This window comes from Mercenaria mercenaria, chromosome 16, assembly GCF_021730395.1.
Source record: "Mercenaria mercenaria strain notata chromosome 16, MADL_Memer_1, whole genome shotgun sequence".
Lineage (NCBI taxonomy): Eukaryota > Metazoa > Mollusca > Bivalvia > Venerida > Veneridae > Mercenaria > Mercenaria mercenaria.
Genome location: NC_069376.1, coordinates 67912326 through 67927804, shown reverse-complemented (window position 1 = coordinate 67927804; position 15479 = coordinate 67912326). Strand labels below are relative to the sequence as shown.

At 35.5% G+C, this 15479-nt stretch overlaps 1 protein-coding gene across 1 annotated transcript; it reads right to left on the bottom strand.

Annotated features, from left to right (window-relative positions):
• Positions 1 to 1069: 1069 nt before the first annotated feature.
• On the bottom strand, positions 1070 to 14412 carry LOC128549378 (uncharacterized). Its single transcript, XM_053526007.1, has 3 exons — positions 14403 to 14412; positions 12313 to 12480; positions 1070 to 3009 (listed from the first exon to the last, which is right to left on the bottom strand). The coding sequence occupies exons 1-3, from the start codon at positions 14410 to 14412 to the stop codon at positions 2480 to 2482; spliced, it is 708 nt and encodes a 235-aa protein (XP_053381982.1). The 3' UTR covers positions 1070 to 2479.
• Between the last annotated feature and the right edge of the window lie 1067 nt (positions 14413 to 15479).

Below are 15479 nucleotides of genomic sequence, written 5' to 3'. Positions count from 1 at the left end.
TTTATACTAGAGTGTTTTGTTTTGTTATATTTATCAACCATTTCCTGTAAATTATCTAAATAAGTATAAGTATTATTTGCTGTAAAATATTTCCACATTATTCTTTTTAAACTTCTATTAAATCTTTCTATTACTACAGCCTTTCCTTCATTAAATGTATGATACATATTAATCTTATATTTATTTAAAAATGATTCAAACTTTTTATTATAAAATTCTTTTCCTTCATCCACCCATAAATTTACTGGTAATCGTCCTTCTAAAACTATTTTTTCAAATGCTTCTGTAACAGATTCTCCTGTTTTATTCTTTAATGGAATAACCCAAGCATATTTACTAAATATATCAATAACGGTTAACAAGTACTTTACTCCTTTATTATATTTTGAAAAAGCTTGCATGTCAACTAAATCAGCTGACCAAGTATCATCAATATCATGAACAATCACTCTTCGTTTCCTAAATTTTCTTTTAATTGGTTTGTGTAATTCTTCTGCTAATTCATCGCTCCATGTGATTTCGGGGGTATACTCTACCCCCTTTTCCCGTTTTTTGACTTTCGTTTTTGTCCCAGTCCAAGTTTGTATTTCGTTTTAATTATAGGTTTCACAACTAAATGTTTTGCAATCTTTTCCCCAAATGTTTTTGATTTAGTGTTATTTAAGTCGGAAAGCATCTGTTTGTCACATTTGGTCTTATCAATGTTGTTGTCATAGCAAAGGTCATGGGTCTTACATGTCGCATCTAGTTCATTGACAGGGGGCCCATTATCTGTGGGGTTTCCCGGCCCACAATAATTATATCCTGGGAGTGTTAACCCCTTTTTAGGTAATAAAGGTAACATTGCTTTGTGAATATCTAAATTACCCCCTGTACTTTTAACAAACTTTGATTTCATTTTTCCACAAGATGTACAGGTAGCCATTATCATTTTTCTCCCGTTTTTTGTTGTAACATAATGGGGATTTATATTATCAGTAAATCTTCTTTCTTTCAAACAATATATTTTATTCTGTAAACTCATTTATATTATATATATATTTAAATTTAATAGAACACTTATATTAAATCAGCTGTAAAACGTTTTATTAACAGAACACTTATATTAAATCAGCTGTAAAACGTAAAGTGCAAACGTATCAAATTTAAAATCAAACAAAACAGGGAAAATTTTTCTGATCATATGACCAAAACAAGCTCTTAGGTGTCGTTAAAATAAAAAAATATTCAATTAACTTTTCTAGCAGGAACTGAGTTTTAATTTAAAATGTTTACAAAAGATGCAACTTGATTTTAATTAAGCGGATGGTGCTGAAGCATCGTACTATTTTTGTCGGTTATTTATAGTTTATTTTGGTCACGTAATGAAGAATTGTTTTGGTCATGTGATCAAAGCAAGCATGCTCATTTTCATACGCTTTGTTTTTGTTATATAATACAGATTATGACAAATATGTACTTAAGCAATGCATGTTTTTGATAAAGTTGAATCTCAGAAGCTTTCTGAAAGTTATAAAGACTTTAATTACGTAACATTTTTGGAGGACATGGAACTACTTGTTCGGTTTCGGATAAGACCGAAATTTGTGGTATTTCGCTGCGCACAATAATATGAGCAAAATGTACGAATGCGCATCGTAACGCACGTATGAGCTTTAAAACGAATGTGTTAACTCCATTTGGAGACCTCTAGTTGTGTTTTGTTGTAGGCAATGAAGTGGGATTTTCTAAATATCGATACTCTAAGATTTCTAAATGCCGTCTGTTTGTTTTGTTGCTTGAAGTTTTGTTGCTAGACCCTCGAACAACTGGACCTTGGTCGATAGAATGACAAAAATATGTTTGGTCTATTTTAAGAACAATATCTCTAAAAGAACTTTAAGGAGACTTATCTTTCTTGTATGTAGAACTCAAATTATCTTCCGGCGGATCGACCGACATGAGTATGAAATTATACTCACACACCTCGTTGTGGCTTGACCTGGATTCGAATCCAGGACAGTCAAGTGTGTTACCACTAGAAAACCAGGCCATTCGTTCCAATTACTGGCCCGATACATGTTTTATTGTTTAATTCAATCTGCAAATTCTATACTTGATTCTCCAAAGTCCAAAAGGCGTAAATATATTACTAATAACTTTCTAAAACCTATGGATGAAAAACATCACCGGTTACAAACCAGCTGTTACTAACTTCAGTTGTGAACATTTGATCGAAAACATAATTATATCTCAATGTATCGGCATGATATACACCGGAGCAGTAGTTTATTAGCGTTTGCCTATGAAGATGCCCGCCCGTGACTGATATTAGGCAAAGTCTTCCTCCGCTATAAAAAAATGGAAAGTCGCGATATGACCTGCAGTTGTGATGGCAGGACGCTCATCCCAATAAACAAATAAATACAAATTAGCACGTTTGTAATGTATCATAGATGAAACTGATTTGTAACCATAAACGCTTCCAGCTGCAAATTTACTAAGATGGATTCTGGCGACTCGCTAATGCATTCGTAACAGCAGCGTTAACTGTTCTTGTTATTACATTCTCTAAGCGCTCTTCCATTTCTCTTAAACGTCCCTCAATCTGCTCCCAAGTTGGTACAAACGACTTGAGTGTTGTAACTTTCAGTTCTTCAAGTATAGCTGTAATAGGCGTGACAGCACACAAATTGTCGTTCAGTACTCCTACCACCATACCAATGCACCGTAAATCATTTTCTTCGCCAGTATTGTCTTTCATAAATACAAGAGCCCCTGAATCTCCTAATTTACTAAACTGAACATTAACGTCGTTTGATTTGATAAGATATTGGTTATATAGTGTTGTTGTATACTTTGTGGTTTCTAATTCCATTTCACTGTGGAACGGTTTCTCTCTGACAACTCCATTGTCGAACTGAATTTCTCCATATGTTAGCCCTGTTACGAAGCCGAATTTTTGTACCTGTGGTTGATTAGGTGGGACTCCTTCCTTTCCCCAGACTTTACCAGAGTCGTACCGAATTCCTGTAAAAACAGTGTCATAAGATGTATCTTATATTTTGCTCACTTAAACTATGAATTAATATTGCTTATATAAAACGTTTTTAATCGCAATAATAATAAATTGAAGAGATTTGCAATACATGTATTTTTACAATATGCGTGTATTTGATAACATTAGGCGTAAAAAAATGTTTCTTTCCGGTATATGGACCTACCCTAAATGTTTGGCCCGACCTTAAATGTTTTTATGGCCTTTGAGAATCTTTGTTTTCCGACTTTTAGGCCACACCAAATTGATTACTTGGTCAACGGATTTCCCTCTCCATTTTTTTTTACAAAATAAAAAAATGTGTTTTTTTTTTTTGAAAATCGGCTTCCGCTCGCTTCATTTTTTTCAATCTGATTTCAAAATTTCAGAGCGGGCCTTTTTTTTATTGTGTAGTGACAGGGATTCATAAAATTTAATGCTTTTAATCATAATTGCCCATTAAAACACCAAGAGAACATGTTTCAACCTCTGTAATTGTCTCCATAATTGCAACAGTATGCAAATTTGGCAGCCGATATGGCATTTAGATTGTGTTAATACATTTGGGAAAGATCATTTCAACTTTTTGTACAGATGGAAAAAAAGCTAGATCTCTTTGATACCTTCCCTCAGTCCATGAATCCATGATGTGCATAAATTACCTAGAGACCGAAAATGAGTACAAAACATGTGATAAAAATTGAACAAGTCTAATTGTCTAGTTAGTACATTTTAGGACAAATATAGTAAGGGCAATGGAACTACATGTATGGTTTTGTAAAATACAATCTGATATTTGTAAAATACATGCTTTTGAGTTTATTAAGGGTTCAGGCATTTGCCATCCGCTCATTCACCTATTCCAAAAGTTATGTAAAGCCAGAGACATAAAATATTTCATGTTTGTCCCGCTTTTTACGCTCATAACTTGTTAGAAATAAAGACTTAGTATTGTTGACATAACTTTTTAAGGAAGGGTATACTAGTATTGCTTCTATCAGCTATGTAAAATAAACATAATTGTTCGGCGGAAAAGGGGTACGCACATGGAACTTAATCAGGGAAAAATAATCGTACTAGTAAAGAGCTTACAAACTCTCCATCCAAGAAAACATGCGTTAAAGGCTAACTTTTTATTATTTCTAAGCAGAATTGAAATACAAAAATATTATGATAATTATGATACTGTTTATAGACAATGTTTTTCTGATTTCTTTAATGGGTATCATCAGATTTATATATATAAAAAATGAACATGGTAATGCATTTATTGTTATGACTTGTAGAATCAAAATATGTCTTTCCTTATCTGCCAACGTTAAATGTTAACACAGAGAACAAGAGAAACTGCAAAACTTAGTTATTGAATTTACAAGTGAATAGGGCCATCAGTGGATGATGGGTTTCCTGGCATCTGGCGAAATTGCATTGAACGTTGACAGACACTACAATATATAGATGATGAGTATCTAATGTACAGGTGAGGTGATTGCAGTGTTTTCCATATATGAAATGTTTTCTGTTCTATACTACATGAGAGTAACAATTTTCTTATTCTTATGTAGTGCGATAAACCCCCAGGAGAAACACTGTTAATGTGGCTAGAGCACTGGTTTGCCTAGGACACAAAACGTAGCCAACACATTAGTTCTATACACAAGGCATAATAACGAACCCCTGACTCTATTCGCTAGAAGTATTGTTAAATTGTCAGATTTTCTTGTATCCTCCTGCTGTCACTTCAGTTATTGTACATTTCTCATTGCTTGTAAATATTACAATATAGGGTGTCCCGATAAACATACAGATAGATATACTGGAGTCAGGTGTTGAGTGGCTGTCATGTAATTTTGGGGAAGTGTCATTATACCTTCAATATTTAAAGGTCCACTACTAACAACCGAACGAGTATTATATGAAAACCAGAGTTTGTTGCTGAGACTTCATATTTACTGAAAATAATACCCGCTGCATCGGATCTGACCAAATAGCCATGAATATGTTCAAGAATAATCAACAAATCAACAAAAACCTTTCGCCTATTTCAAACCGGAAGTATGTTTTCCAGCTGTTTAAGAACCTGTCGCGCATTTTCGTTTTTGTCGGAAGAATGCTCCGAAACGAGGCTATAATTTATAAATAGATGCAAAATATAATATATATGCTCCAACGATAACGTGATGTTACAATCATAGCATAGGGAATTCAAAAGTTTTGTAACTCACGAAAACTTCATGAAAATCATTCTTATAATACAGGTAATATACAGATGTACTGGAAATTTTCGGGTGGACAATTTAGGCCCTTCCCGAATAAATGTGTTTTCACAACTTCATCTGCAAACTTATTCAGTCAATCTCTTTTCAGCATAGTTTTAAGAATATAGATGAATAACTATCTTACACTGTAGAAACAAAATGTGATTGAAATTTACCTAAATACACTGATTTATGTACATATTGCTACATTAATTCAAACAATTTTAAACATTTAACACATTGAAACTAAAATCTTGTTTCGCACTGTGTTGCAAATTTTAAACTACTTTTACCGTGTCGTATTTTTTTTTATAAATTTTGTATAATTTATGGTATTTCCTCAAGCTCAAGTAGAGAAAAATTTCGAAGTGATGGCCACAATCCAAATTGTTTGCAGAAAATTCATTATACCATTAAACTTGATAAAAGAAACATCAAACTATTGGTAACAATTGTAGAACACAAACTAAAACTTTTTCTAGGGAGCCTCAAGTAAACGGATTTAATGAGACAGAATTCTAACTCCAACATTGAAAAATTAATGTCGAATCCTGCGGGTCTGTTTTGAATGTTGCTCCCTTCATTCAAAAATAACCTTGGGGCAAAAGTAAAACCTACCTACATATCTTCCACAATATGTAATCTTAAGATAGAGAACTTTTACCGCATGTAGCTCAGTATTTCTGAAGATGTCTAACTCTACCCCTTCTGTTTCAGAGGTAAATTCACTTTGAACAGCAAGAAATTGTTTATCAAATGATTTTTTTCCCACTTTTGTACAATAAATCAATAATAAGTAATGAAAGAAGTAAAATCTTACTAGATAAAAGGAAAATAAGGGGAAAAAATGGTCCCAGTAGGGCTTGAACCAACGCCCCCTAGAAAATTGCAGTTAAAGTAGGTTTATGGTAGGGATTCAATACACTTGAAAAAGGAAGTACTCTATTACCGGTCTAATACCTTAATACTTGATATTACGTTTTAAGTAATTACAGTTATTTGGATCTTGTCTCCAAATAGATGTCTTTATCTGGAGATGTTATGGGAGCTACCTCCTCCGGTCTTGTTGGTTGGCATGCACGCGGTTTATAACTACGTCATCAAGCCAGCGTCATCAAGAAGAAACGCACAGAGCTCCTCCTTTTCGTCTGGGAAGCCGAACAAACAGGTCACGTTTTGTAAACTCTAATTAAAATTATGTTGAAAAAATGTTATTTACATGCTTACAGTATATTATAATGATTTTAAATGTTTGCAAAGTACGATGGATCATTTACATGGAATATATAATTTTGAAAATTTGAGTCAAAACAGGTTTTTAGACTAGCTAGTGTCGATAAACTAGAATGGTAGAGCCATTTCATTTTATATTTTAACAAGCTAAATTGTAAAATTATTTGTGATAGACATAACCTCTAGCAAATTAAATATTTTATTCAAGCATGCCACGACAACGAAGGCTACGTATTACAACTGTGACTGGCAGACCCAGGCGTAATGCTCGGCGACAAGAAGTAGCCACAGAGTTACAGAGGTTAGCGTCAGCTACTCCACAGTCCGCTGGGCAGTGCCTTAATTCAGACCCAGCTTCAACGGTGGTAACACCTCAACCTGCGCATACTGTTACAGCTGCCAATTTACAAACAGGGACTTGTAATTCTCGTGAATGCAACGATCAGCTACAAGGCAGCTCTGATTCTATAGTCAATCCCACGCAACATGGTTACTCAAACATTGGAAACGCTTACATTCCCGAAACTGTCATATCAGTGCATAGTGACACCTTCCAGTATGCAACGTCGACACAATTGCCTAGTAACCTAATGGCATGTTCTCAGAATTTCAATTGCCATGGAAACGCACCATCTGCCGGATATGTTAATACTATCTCACAACAAACTAATCCGGGCAATTACACTTCCGGTCAATATATATCGTCGGAATATTTGATGAGTACCCAACCAGGAACAGTATCCTATGCGACATCGGCACAATTGCCTAGTAATCCAATGACAGGTTCTCAAAGTTTCAGTTGCCATGGAAACGCATCATTTGTCGGATATGCTAATACGAACACGCAACAAACTAACTCGGACATTAACACTTTTGGTCAATATGTATCATCGGACCATTTGACAAGTAGATCTATCCAACCAGGGACAGCATCTGGCATGGATCACAATGTAAACACTATTTCAGATGCAAGTGTTACATCAGCTGTGAATGTCCAACAACCAGTGTACCCCTACTTTAGCAACTCTGGGCCCGTTATACGACCCACTAGCAATGTTCCCGCACATAGTACCCAGCAATACATGGCTCAGCCACTGTCGGAGGCTAATTCACATATGTCAGGTAATGAAACTTTTATGACATCTATATGTACAAATCTTCCCTTGCATGTTAGTCAAAATATAAAGGAAAAATGTTGGCGAGGAGAGTTTATCGAACTCTCATCATTATTAGAAAAAGATGTAGCTAGTAAACAAGTTATTATATTAGTCAATGGTGAGCTGCAAGTTAGTTTGCCTCCTTCAAAAACAAACGAAATTTTGTCAATTGAAAAGTGGACTGATGCATTTTTGGTTTATATGAGCATAATGTTACAAAAATGCCTTATCTTGCAAGAGATTTATTGCAGTATGTTAATACAATACGTTCAGCTTCTAAACAAAACTCTTTTGGGTGGTGTAAATATGATCAGATGTTCCGGCAGAAACTTTCTAAGTATACAAATATGAAATGGTCATTTATAGATGCCGAAATCTGGCTTATTACTATGACCAGCCACACACCGGTGAGTGACAAATTAAGGCCTTGTTTTTATTTTAATGAAAAGGTTACTGTTCAAAATACGCATGCCAGTACTCTCATAAATGTAAAAAATGCTCAGGGTCACATTCTTCAGTAATTTACAAAAATGTTTTTTAACTACAACAAACTAGAGGCATGAATTATTTCAGACCAAGACTCCCAAGGCCCGTTTACAGACAAGTTTCTAATGGCTCATCTATGGGACCTAGGCCATACACCGATAGATCCGGTGCGCTTAGACATGTGGCTCCACGACTACGACCATAATGAAAGAAATTATTTATTATCCGGTTTCAGAGAGGGGTTTCGAATCGAATACCATGGTCCTCGTTACGCACTTCATTCAAAAAATTTAAAGTCTGCAGTATTAAACCAAGATTTAGTTCTTTCAAAATTATATAAAGAGGTGGACCTTGGTAGAATACTTGGGCCATTTAAGACGGAACCATTCTCGAACCTTCGGACCAACCCTGTCGGACTGGTGCCAAAAAGCACTGGCGGTATGCGATTAATAATACACCTATCATACCCATACGGGAATAGCGTTAATGATTTTATAGACCCAGAATTGTCTTCTGTTCAATATTCAAAGTTTGACAATGTTATTGATATTATACAAAGGCTAGGACAGGGTACGTTAATGGGGAAACGGGACGTTAAATCTGCATTTAATTTAATACCTTTTCATCCAGAGGATTTTAATATTCTTGGAATTAAATGCGATAACAAATTTTGGATTCAAAAAATGCTTCCGCAAGGTTGTTCTATTAGTCCGGCTATTTCTGAACGTTTCGCAACGTCATTACAATATGCTGTAGCAATGTTCGCTAATTCAAAAAATCTAGATCATTATTTGGATGATTTTTTCTTTGTCGGTAAAGCTGGTACAAGTGATTGCTCTGATCTTTTATCATCTTTTGAATATATTTGCAATGATATTCAAGTTCCAATAAATGCCGAAAAATCGGAAGGTCCCGTCACTACATTAGTTTACCTTGGTTCAGAAATAGATACCATCTGTATGGAAATCCGGGTACCCAGTGATAAAATTGAAAAGGCAAAAACACAGATTTTAGAAGCTATTTCGAAAAAGAAAATAACTTTAAAAGCACTGCAGTCCATACTTGGAAGCCTTAATTTTTTCTCGAAAGCCATTCCTACTGGCAGAACTTTCAGCTGTAGATTGTATCAAGCGCAAGTCCAAGCCAAATTACCTCATCACTATGTCCGTCTTAATAAGGACACGAAAGAAGACTTAAACATGTGGTTAACCTTTTTAAACTCATTTAATGGAACCACCATTATGTCAGAACAGGAATGGCTTTCACATAACCACATTAATCTGTACACCGACGCCGCCGGAAACAAATCGTTAGCATGTGGTGCTTACTTGAACGGAGAATGGTTAGTTTATAAATGGCCTGGTCACTGGAATGAGGCTGTGTTTAGGGACACCACACTTTTAGAATTAGTCCCGATCCTTTTGGCCTTTTTAATGTGGGGTAAACAATTAAAAGGAAAGAAGCTAATGCTACATTGTGATAACATGAGTCTCGTTCATATTATTAACAAAAAGACATCCCGTAACCAACGGGTGTTAGACTTGTTAAGAAAACTAGTTTTAGTTCTTTTAGAAAACAATATACAAGTTAAGGCTGTTCACATCACGTCAAGAGCAAACGAACTTTGCGATGCTATAAGCCGTCTACAATTTAACAGAATTAAAACTTTATTACCAGCCTTCGCTAGCGAAACCCCTCTCATGATTCCCTCTGAATTTCAGGAGTTTATCAGCACGAAATTAGCAGATTGATTAAAGGATCTATCTCAGAAAATACACATAAATGTTACAGAGTTGGAACTGACGCGTTCGAAAACTTTAGGCAACGAATGCATTACAGCAAGCACTGGCCTCCAAGCGTCCAACAATTGGCAGTATATATAGCTTATATGTCGCGGAATGGCTATTCATACAGGTCTGTTGGTTGTCACGTGGCTGCAGTTTCATTCACATGTAAAATCAATAATTTAGTAGATACTACACAGAATTTCTTTATTCGGAAAATGATTGAAGGCATGAAGCGTTTACAATGTAGACGGGACGTAAGACAACCAATCACCATAGTTATGTTAACTGACATCACAAAATATTTGTGTCTAATTTGTAGCTCAGAGTACGAAGCACTTCTCTTCAAGACGGCATTTTTACTGGCATTCTTTGGTTTATTGAGGGTCAGTGAAATAAATTTTCCGAAACAAAATATTATCATATTTCAAAATTATATTCAGGTGCATCTTGCCACGTCAAAAACTGATCAGTTAGGCAAAGGCGCTAAGATAAAGATCGATTTGCAATCGAGCGATTGTATTTTGCTAAGGGAAAGCGTTACACAATTTTATTTAGCCAGACCAAACGTAGATAGACAATTTCTCTGTCATTTAAACGGTGCGCCATTGACTCAGTATCAGTTTAGACAAATGCTTCGTAAGTCTCTAACATTTTTGGTATATCCGCTTAAGTCCTTTCAAACGCACTCATTTCGAATAGCTTCATATTTGTATGTTAAGGGTGTCCCTGAGCAAACAATCAGGACTTACGGACGTTGGAGGTCAGTCGCTTACAAGAGATACATTAGATTATAAGTTTATAACATTTTCAGATATCACTACAGTATGGATAGTTGGGTCTTCGATTATCCGAGATGCCTTCTGCCATACGCAAGACAAGAATCTTCAATTACCCAATGTCAGTATATACTGGGATTATCAGCCGGGCATGAGAATTCATCATTTAGTAGAAAAAATTCAGAATCTGTTCACTAGGTATGTGCCTCCTGATTATATAGTGATACACTGTGGCGGAAACGATATTGGCCAGAGCCCATTAAACAGCACCGAGCTACTAGCTATAGATGCCGTACAAAATATACAGTCATTAACAAATGCAAGAATTATTTGGTCGCAAATTCTTCCGCGATTGGTGTGTAGGAATGCGGTAAATCACACAAAATTAAACAAAGCCCGAAGACGTTTCAATACTGTAATGGCAGGATTGTGTCGCCAAATTGGAGGGGCTTACATAAGACATCGTCAAATATCAGAAAGAAATTATTTATTTAGGGATTATGTTCATCTCTCTGCTATAGCGAATGATATATTTTTATGTAATTTGAAGCACGGTTTAAATGCAATCATATATTATAATTATGCTTGCTTCCCGGACGAAAGATGTTAAGATTATTGTTTGTAACTATATTGGGCTCGGTATTGGAATGTTATAACCTGATGCATACTAATTTGAATATATACTTAATACACAGTGTTAAACTAGAACAATTGATCTGTCCGATATCCGGAGGAACCAGTATTTGTTTTTTAGCGTCTGCAAATCCAGCGTAATGACTTTTCTGACATCCAGAGTTTATCTCTAGTTCGTTATACGCTTGCCTTAAGTTCAAGCGAAATAATCTTTCCGAATTCCGGAGGCAATTTATATATGTTGAAGATGAGCCATTTTGCCCGTATGGGTCGGCCATCTTAGCGAAAGTCGGTGACCGACATCCGGCACCACCTACCGATATCCGGAGGCTGAGTTTTTCGACATCCGGAAACTCTTAACCTACCGACATCCGGAGGTTAACTTTATTACAAGAAAATCATGTTCAAGTTTTTCAGGGGGGCCCCATTGGTTTATCGGGAGACCACTTATAATAAAAAATTCTTCAAATTTGAAAGTGTCTGATTGAATGCAGTGTTTGCGGGGTTTGATATAATAGCCCTAGTCCTTGGCAGGGCTCGGGTTTAACCCGAGCTATGGCATTCTAGTGCTTATTTTATCAAATATTCTCACATCTTACATGGAAATATCATTATTTGTAGATACATGATTTAGTAATAATGCTTAATTCTATATACTTGTGCTATTTGGTTAATTTGCAAATATCTAGTATTGACATGCTAGTTTTAATGAGTCAGTCATAGCCAACCAACTGCCAAACTTTACATGATCATTTCAAAAAAAATATATGTATGTATGAATATATATATATATATAGAAATAGCTCGTAAATTAATAGATATTTAAATAAATGGTATGGATATGTAGTCGGTTTCTTTATAGCTAATTCTCCAGATAAGTATATAAGTTAGCATGCACTTCCTATGTGCTCATTAAGATAGATTTGTATTTTCTTTAAAGTATTAACATTTTGTCAATAAACTTACTTGTTGTTGTTCCCTGAATATCTGGAAAAGTTCCTTCTGAGGGTGGCCGTTTGTCAATCTTAAACAAGGCAAGATCTATCCCTGGTTTTCCGTTTCCCCCTTCCTTGTATGTAACTTCTACAAGCCGTCCAATTTGATTTTGTTCTTGGGTATCATCATAGTCTTTAACTTATATATTCAAAGGCCTCTTAACACAAGCTATTAATGCCATCAGTTACAATATCTTTTTTTAACTTTATTTTTCACATTCAATCATCTTCTTAAAGGTCAGCTAATTAAGACCAGAAATAAGGATTTTTATTTTTTAACATTCCCTGTACATTCCGGTAACTTTGAAACACGGTGGAAATTAAAAGTGATGTTTTGTGCGCGACTAACCAAATCATTCTTGCACACCGGACTGGCATTTCCGGTGATTTTATCCATGCCGGCAAAACCCATCTGGCACCTCCCATGCCAGATGACTCACGTGCTGTTAATGACAACCAGTGGTTCGTGCACTGATAATATATTCTTTACGTCGAAAAAAAAAAACGGGTACCTTGATAGTTTCTCTCCATTCCTTATAGTATATTTCTCGATTCAAATTATGGTAGTTTCCCATAAGAACATAACGTTACGCTAAAAACGATAAAACTAAAGTGGAACTTTGTTACTGTGCGTAACGCAAAACATTATGACGTCACTTCTGCTGCCAACGGAAAATTCAAAAGATGCCAAAGTGACGTCAATGACGTCGAAAACCGTTAGAGGTCAGAGACCACCAATTCAAAAAAGTACAGGGAACTTACTGGGAATGAGGTAAGTGTATACCTGGGAATAAGGTAACGTCTGTGCGTTCTGATTGGTCAGTCATGTAAACAAACCCAGGAAGTGATTATTTTTTCAAAATTGATATTTTTTCACTGCATTTACAGTATTTTATTATACATTTTGACAAAATTTGCTACATTTTATGTGTATTGAAAAAAAGTTTTATCAAACGAATTTCTCCCGCCATGCCAACGATGTAAACAGGGGGTCATCTCATTCACACGAAAATTACTTAAATAAAGTATCACTATTCATATGTTTTTCGTCCGATATTTTGGTAGAACTAAGATAGTTCTTGAAAAATATGTAGTTAGATATACATGTTTCGATGTATGGAAGGCCGTACACGCCATAATGTTATAATGTAAGTCTATGGGAAAACAATTGGTGGTCTCTACCCTATATTTGAGCTAAAACATGACTTTCGTCGGAAGACATCACAGGTAATGTTAATGGCCACAAATCTGTTGTAAATGATGTAGAAAGACGTTTTCGTGCTAAAATAAGCGTGAAATTTGAATATTTTTTTAATTTTGGCCTCTTTTTTGGACAAATGTGCCCATTTTTATCTGAGCTTTAGGGCCAAAAAGGATCATTTTTATCTCTGTAATGTCCGAGAATGATCAAAATTAATAGACTTTATTTCTATTTTTTACGGAATGAATCATATTTCAGCTTCCAAGTCAAATCCAGTGCAGATAACTTAAATCTTCACGAAAAATTACAATCAGACGACGACAGGGTCTGAATCTGGGCATATAAATCGACAGGGGGTGACCTCAGTAAACTGTCCATATCTTTCTTAAAACTGAACATTTCTTGATGAAACTTTGTAAAACATTTGGTATCGGATCATGTTTGACAATATCACTGTAAAATTGGAAAATGTGATACAAAACATTCATCTATAGGTCAGAGACCACCAATTCAAAAAAGTACAGGGAACTTACTGGGAATGAGGTAAGTGTATACCTGGGAATAAGGTAACGTCTGTGCGTTCTGATTGGTCAGTCATGTAAACAAACCCAGGAAGTGATTATTTTTTCAAAATTGATATTTTTTCACTGCATTTACAGTATTTTATTATACATTTTGACAAAATTTGCTACATTTTATGTGTATTGAAAAAAAGTTTTATCAAACGAATTTCTCCCGCCATGCCAACGATGTAAACAGGGGGTCATCTCATTGGAACCATTATGTGAACTATGACAGACTTTCTCACGTTGAACTCATAAGTGAACATAGTGGCAACAGTCAAGCTCGGCAATATGTACCTGAATCCATACAGCAAAAGGAGTACGTGTTTCCAACAAATAACATGCAGTCGCAAAATAATATTGAACTTGCTCAAAGTGTGAGACAAGTCAGGCCCCCGCCAGGTTTTTTCCATACCGGCTACGCACCAGCCCAATCAGAACAGTCAGATCAACAGCTTACATTCACTAATCTGCTGAATACAGGTGAAATAAATGGTTTAAACATTCAGTCATCCGTAACCAACACGTTGACCAGTTCAGTGAATGACAATCCAGAATTAATACCTCCGCCCATGATATGCAATAATAGTGAACAGATTATGCCCCCCAGTCAAAGTGTGCCACAAGAAATAGAATGTAGACAAGATATTTTACCTTGTCATAGTGTAACAGCAAACATAGGATCACAGAGTGAACAGGGTGATTTTTCTAGGTCAACAACATTTGGAGAAACACTTACTTTAATGAGAGATTCATCCACGATCCTAGATCAAACACAGGAATGTATCCCAAAAACATATTTAAGTGCACAGAAATCTCCACAATCAACAAACGATGAAACAATCCCGAAAATTGTTGACAGTGAAAGCACTAAGGCTACACATGTTTCACGTGCAAGGAATCGCACTAGGCGTAAACAATCATATAGTCCGTATAGGCGAAGCGTATCTTTGAACAGGAACAGGTTTTCCCCAGCTTCTATAAATAGAAACAGGGAAAACCAGGATAGTAGTCGAGATGATAGATAGTACAGTGCGGGGGAGGTCCTTATTCGTTGTGCTTACATGAACATTAATGGCCTGCAAAGCAAACGAACAAATAAACTGAATTCAGTGTTTTTAAAAGATGTTTTTAAAAGAAATGATATTATATTATTTACTGAAACATGGACAGATGTGTATTCAAATTTACAGGTTGATGGTTTTGAACATTTTGTTTTGCACAGATCTGATATTAAAAGCACTGCGACACGTAATTCAGGTGGTGTAATTATATACGTTAAAAATAATTTAGTGTCAGATGATACATTGATATTTACTTCTCATGATGACATTATTTGGGTTAAGATTTCAGGAAATAAGTTATCGTTGGATA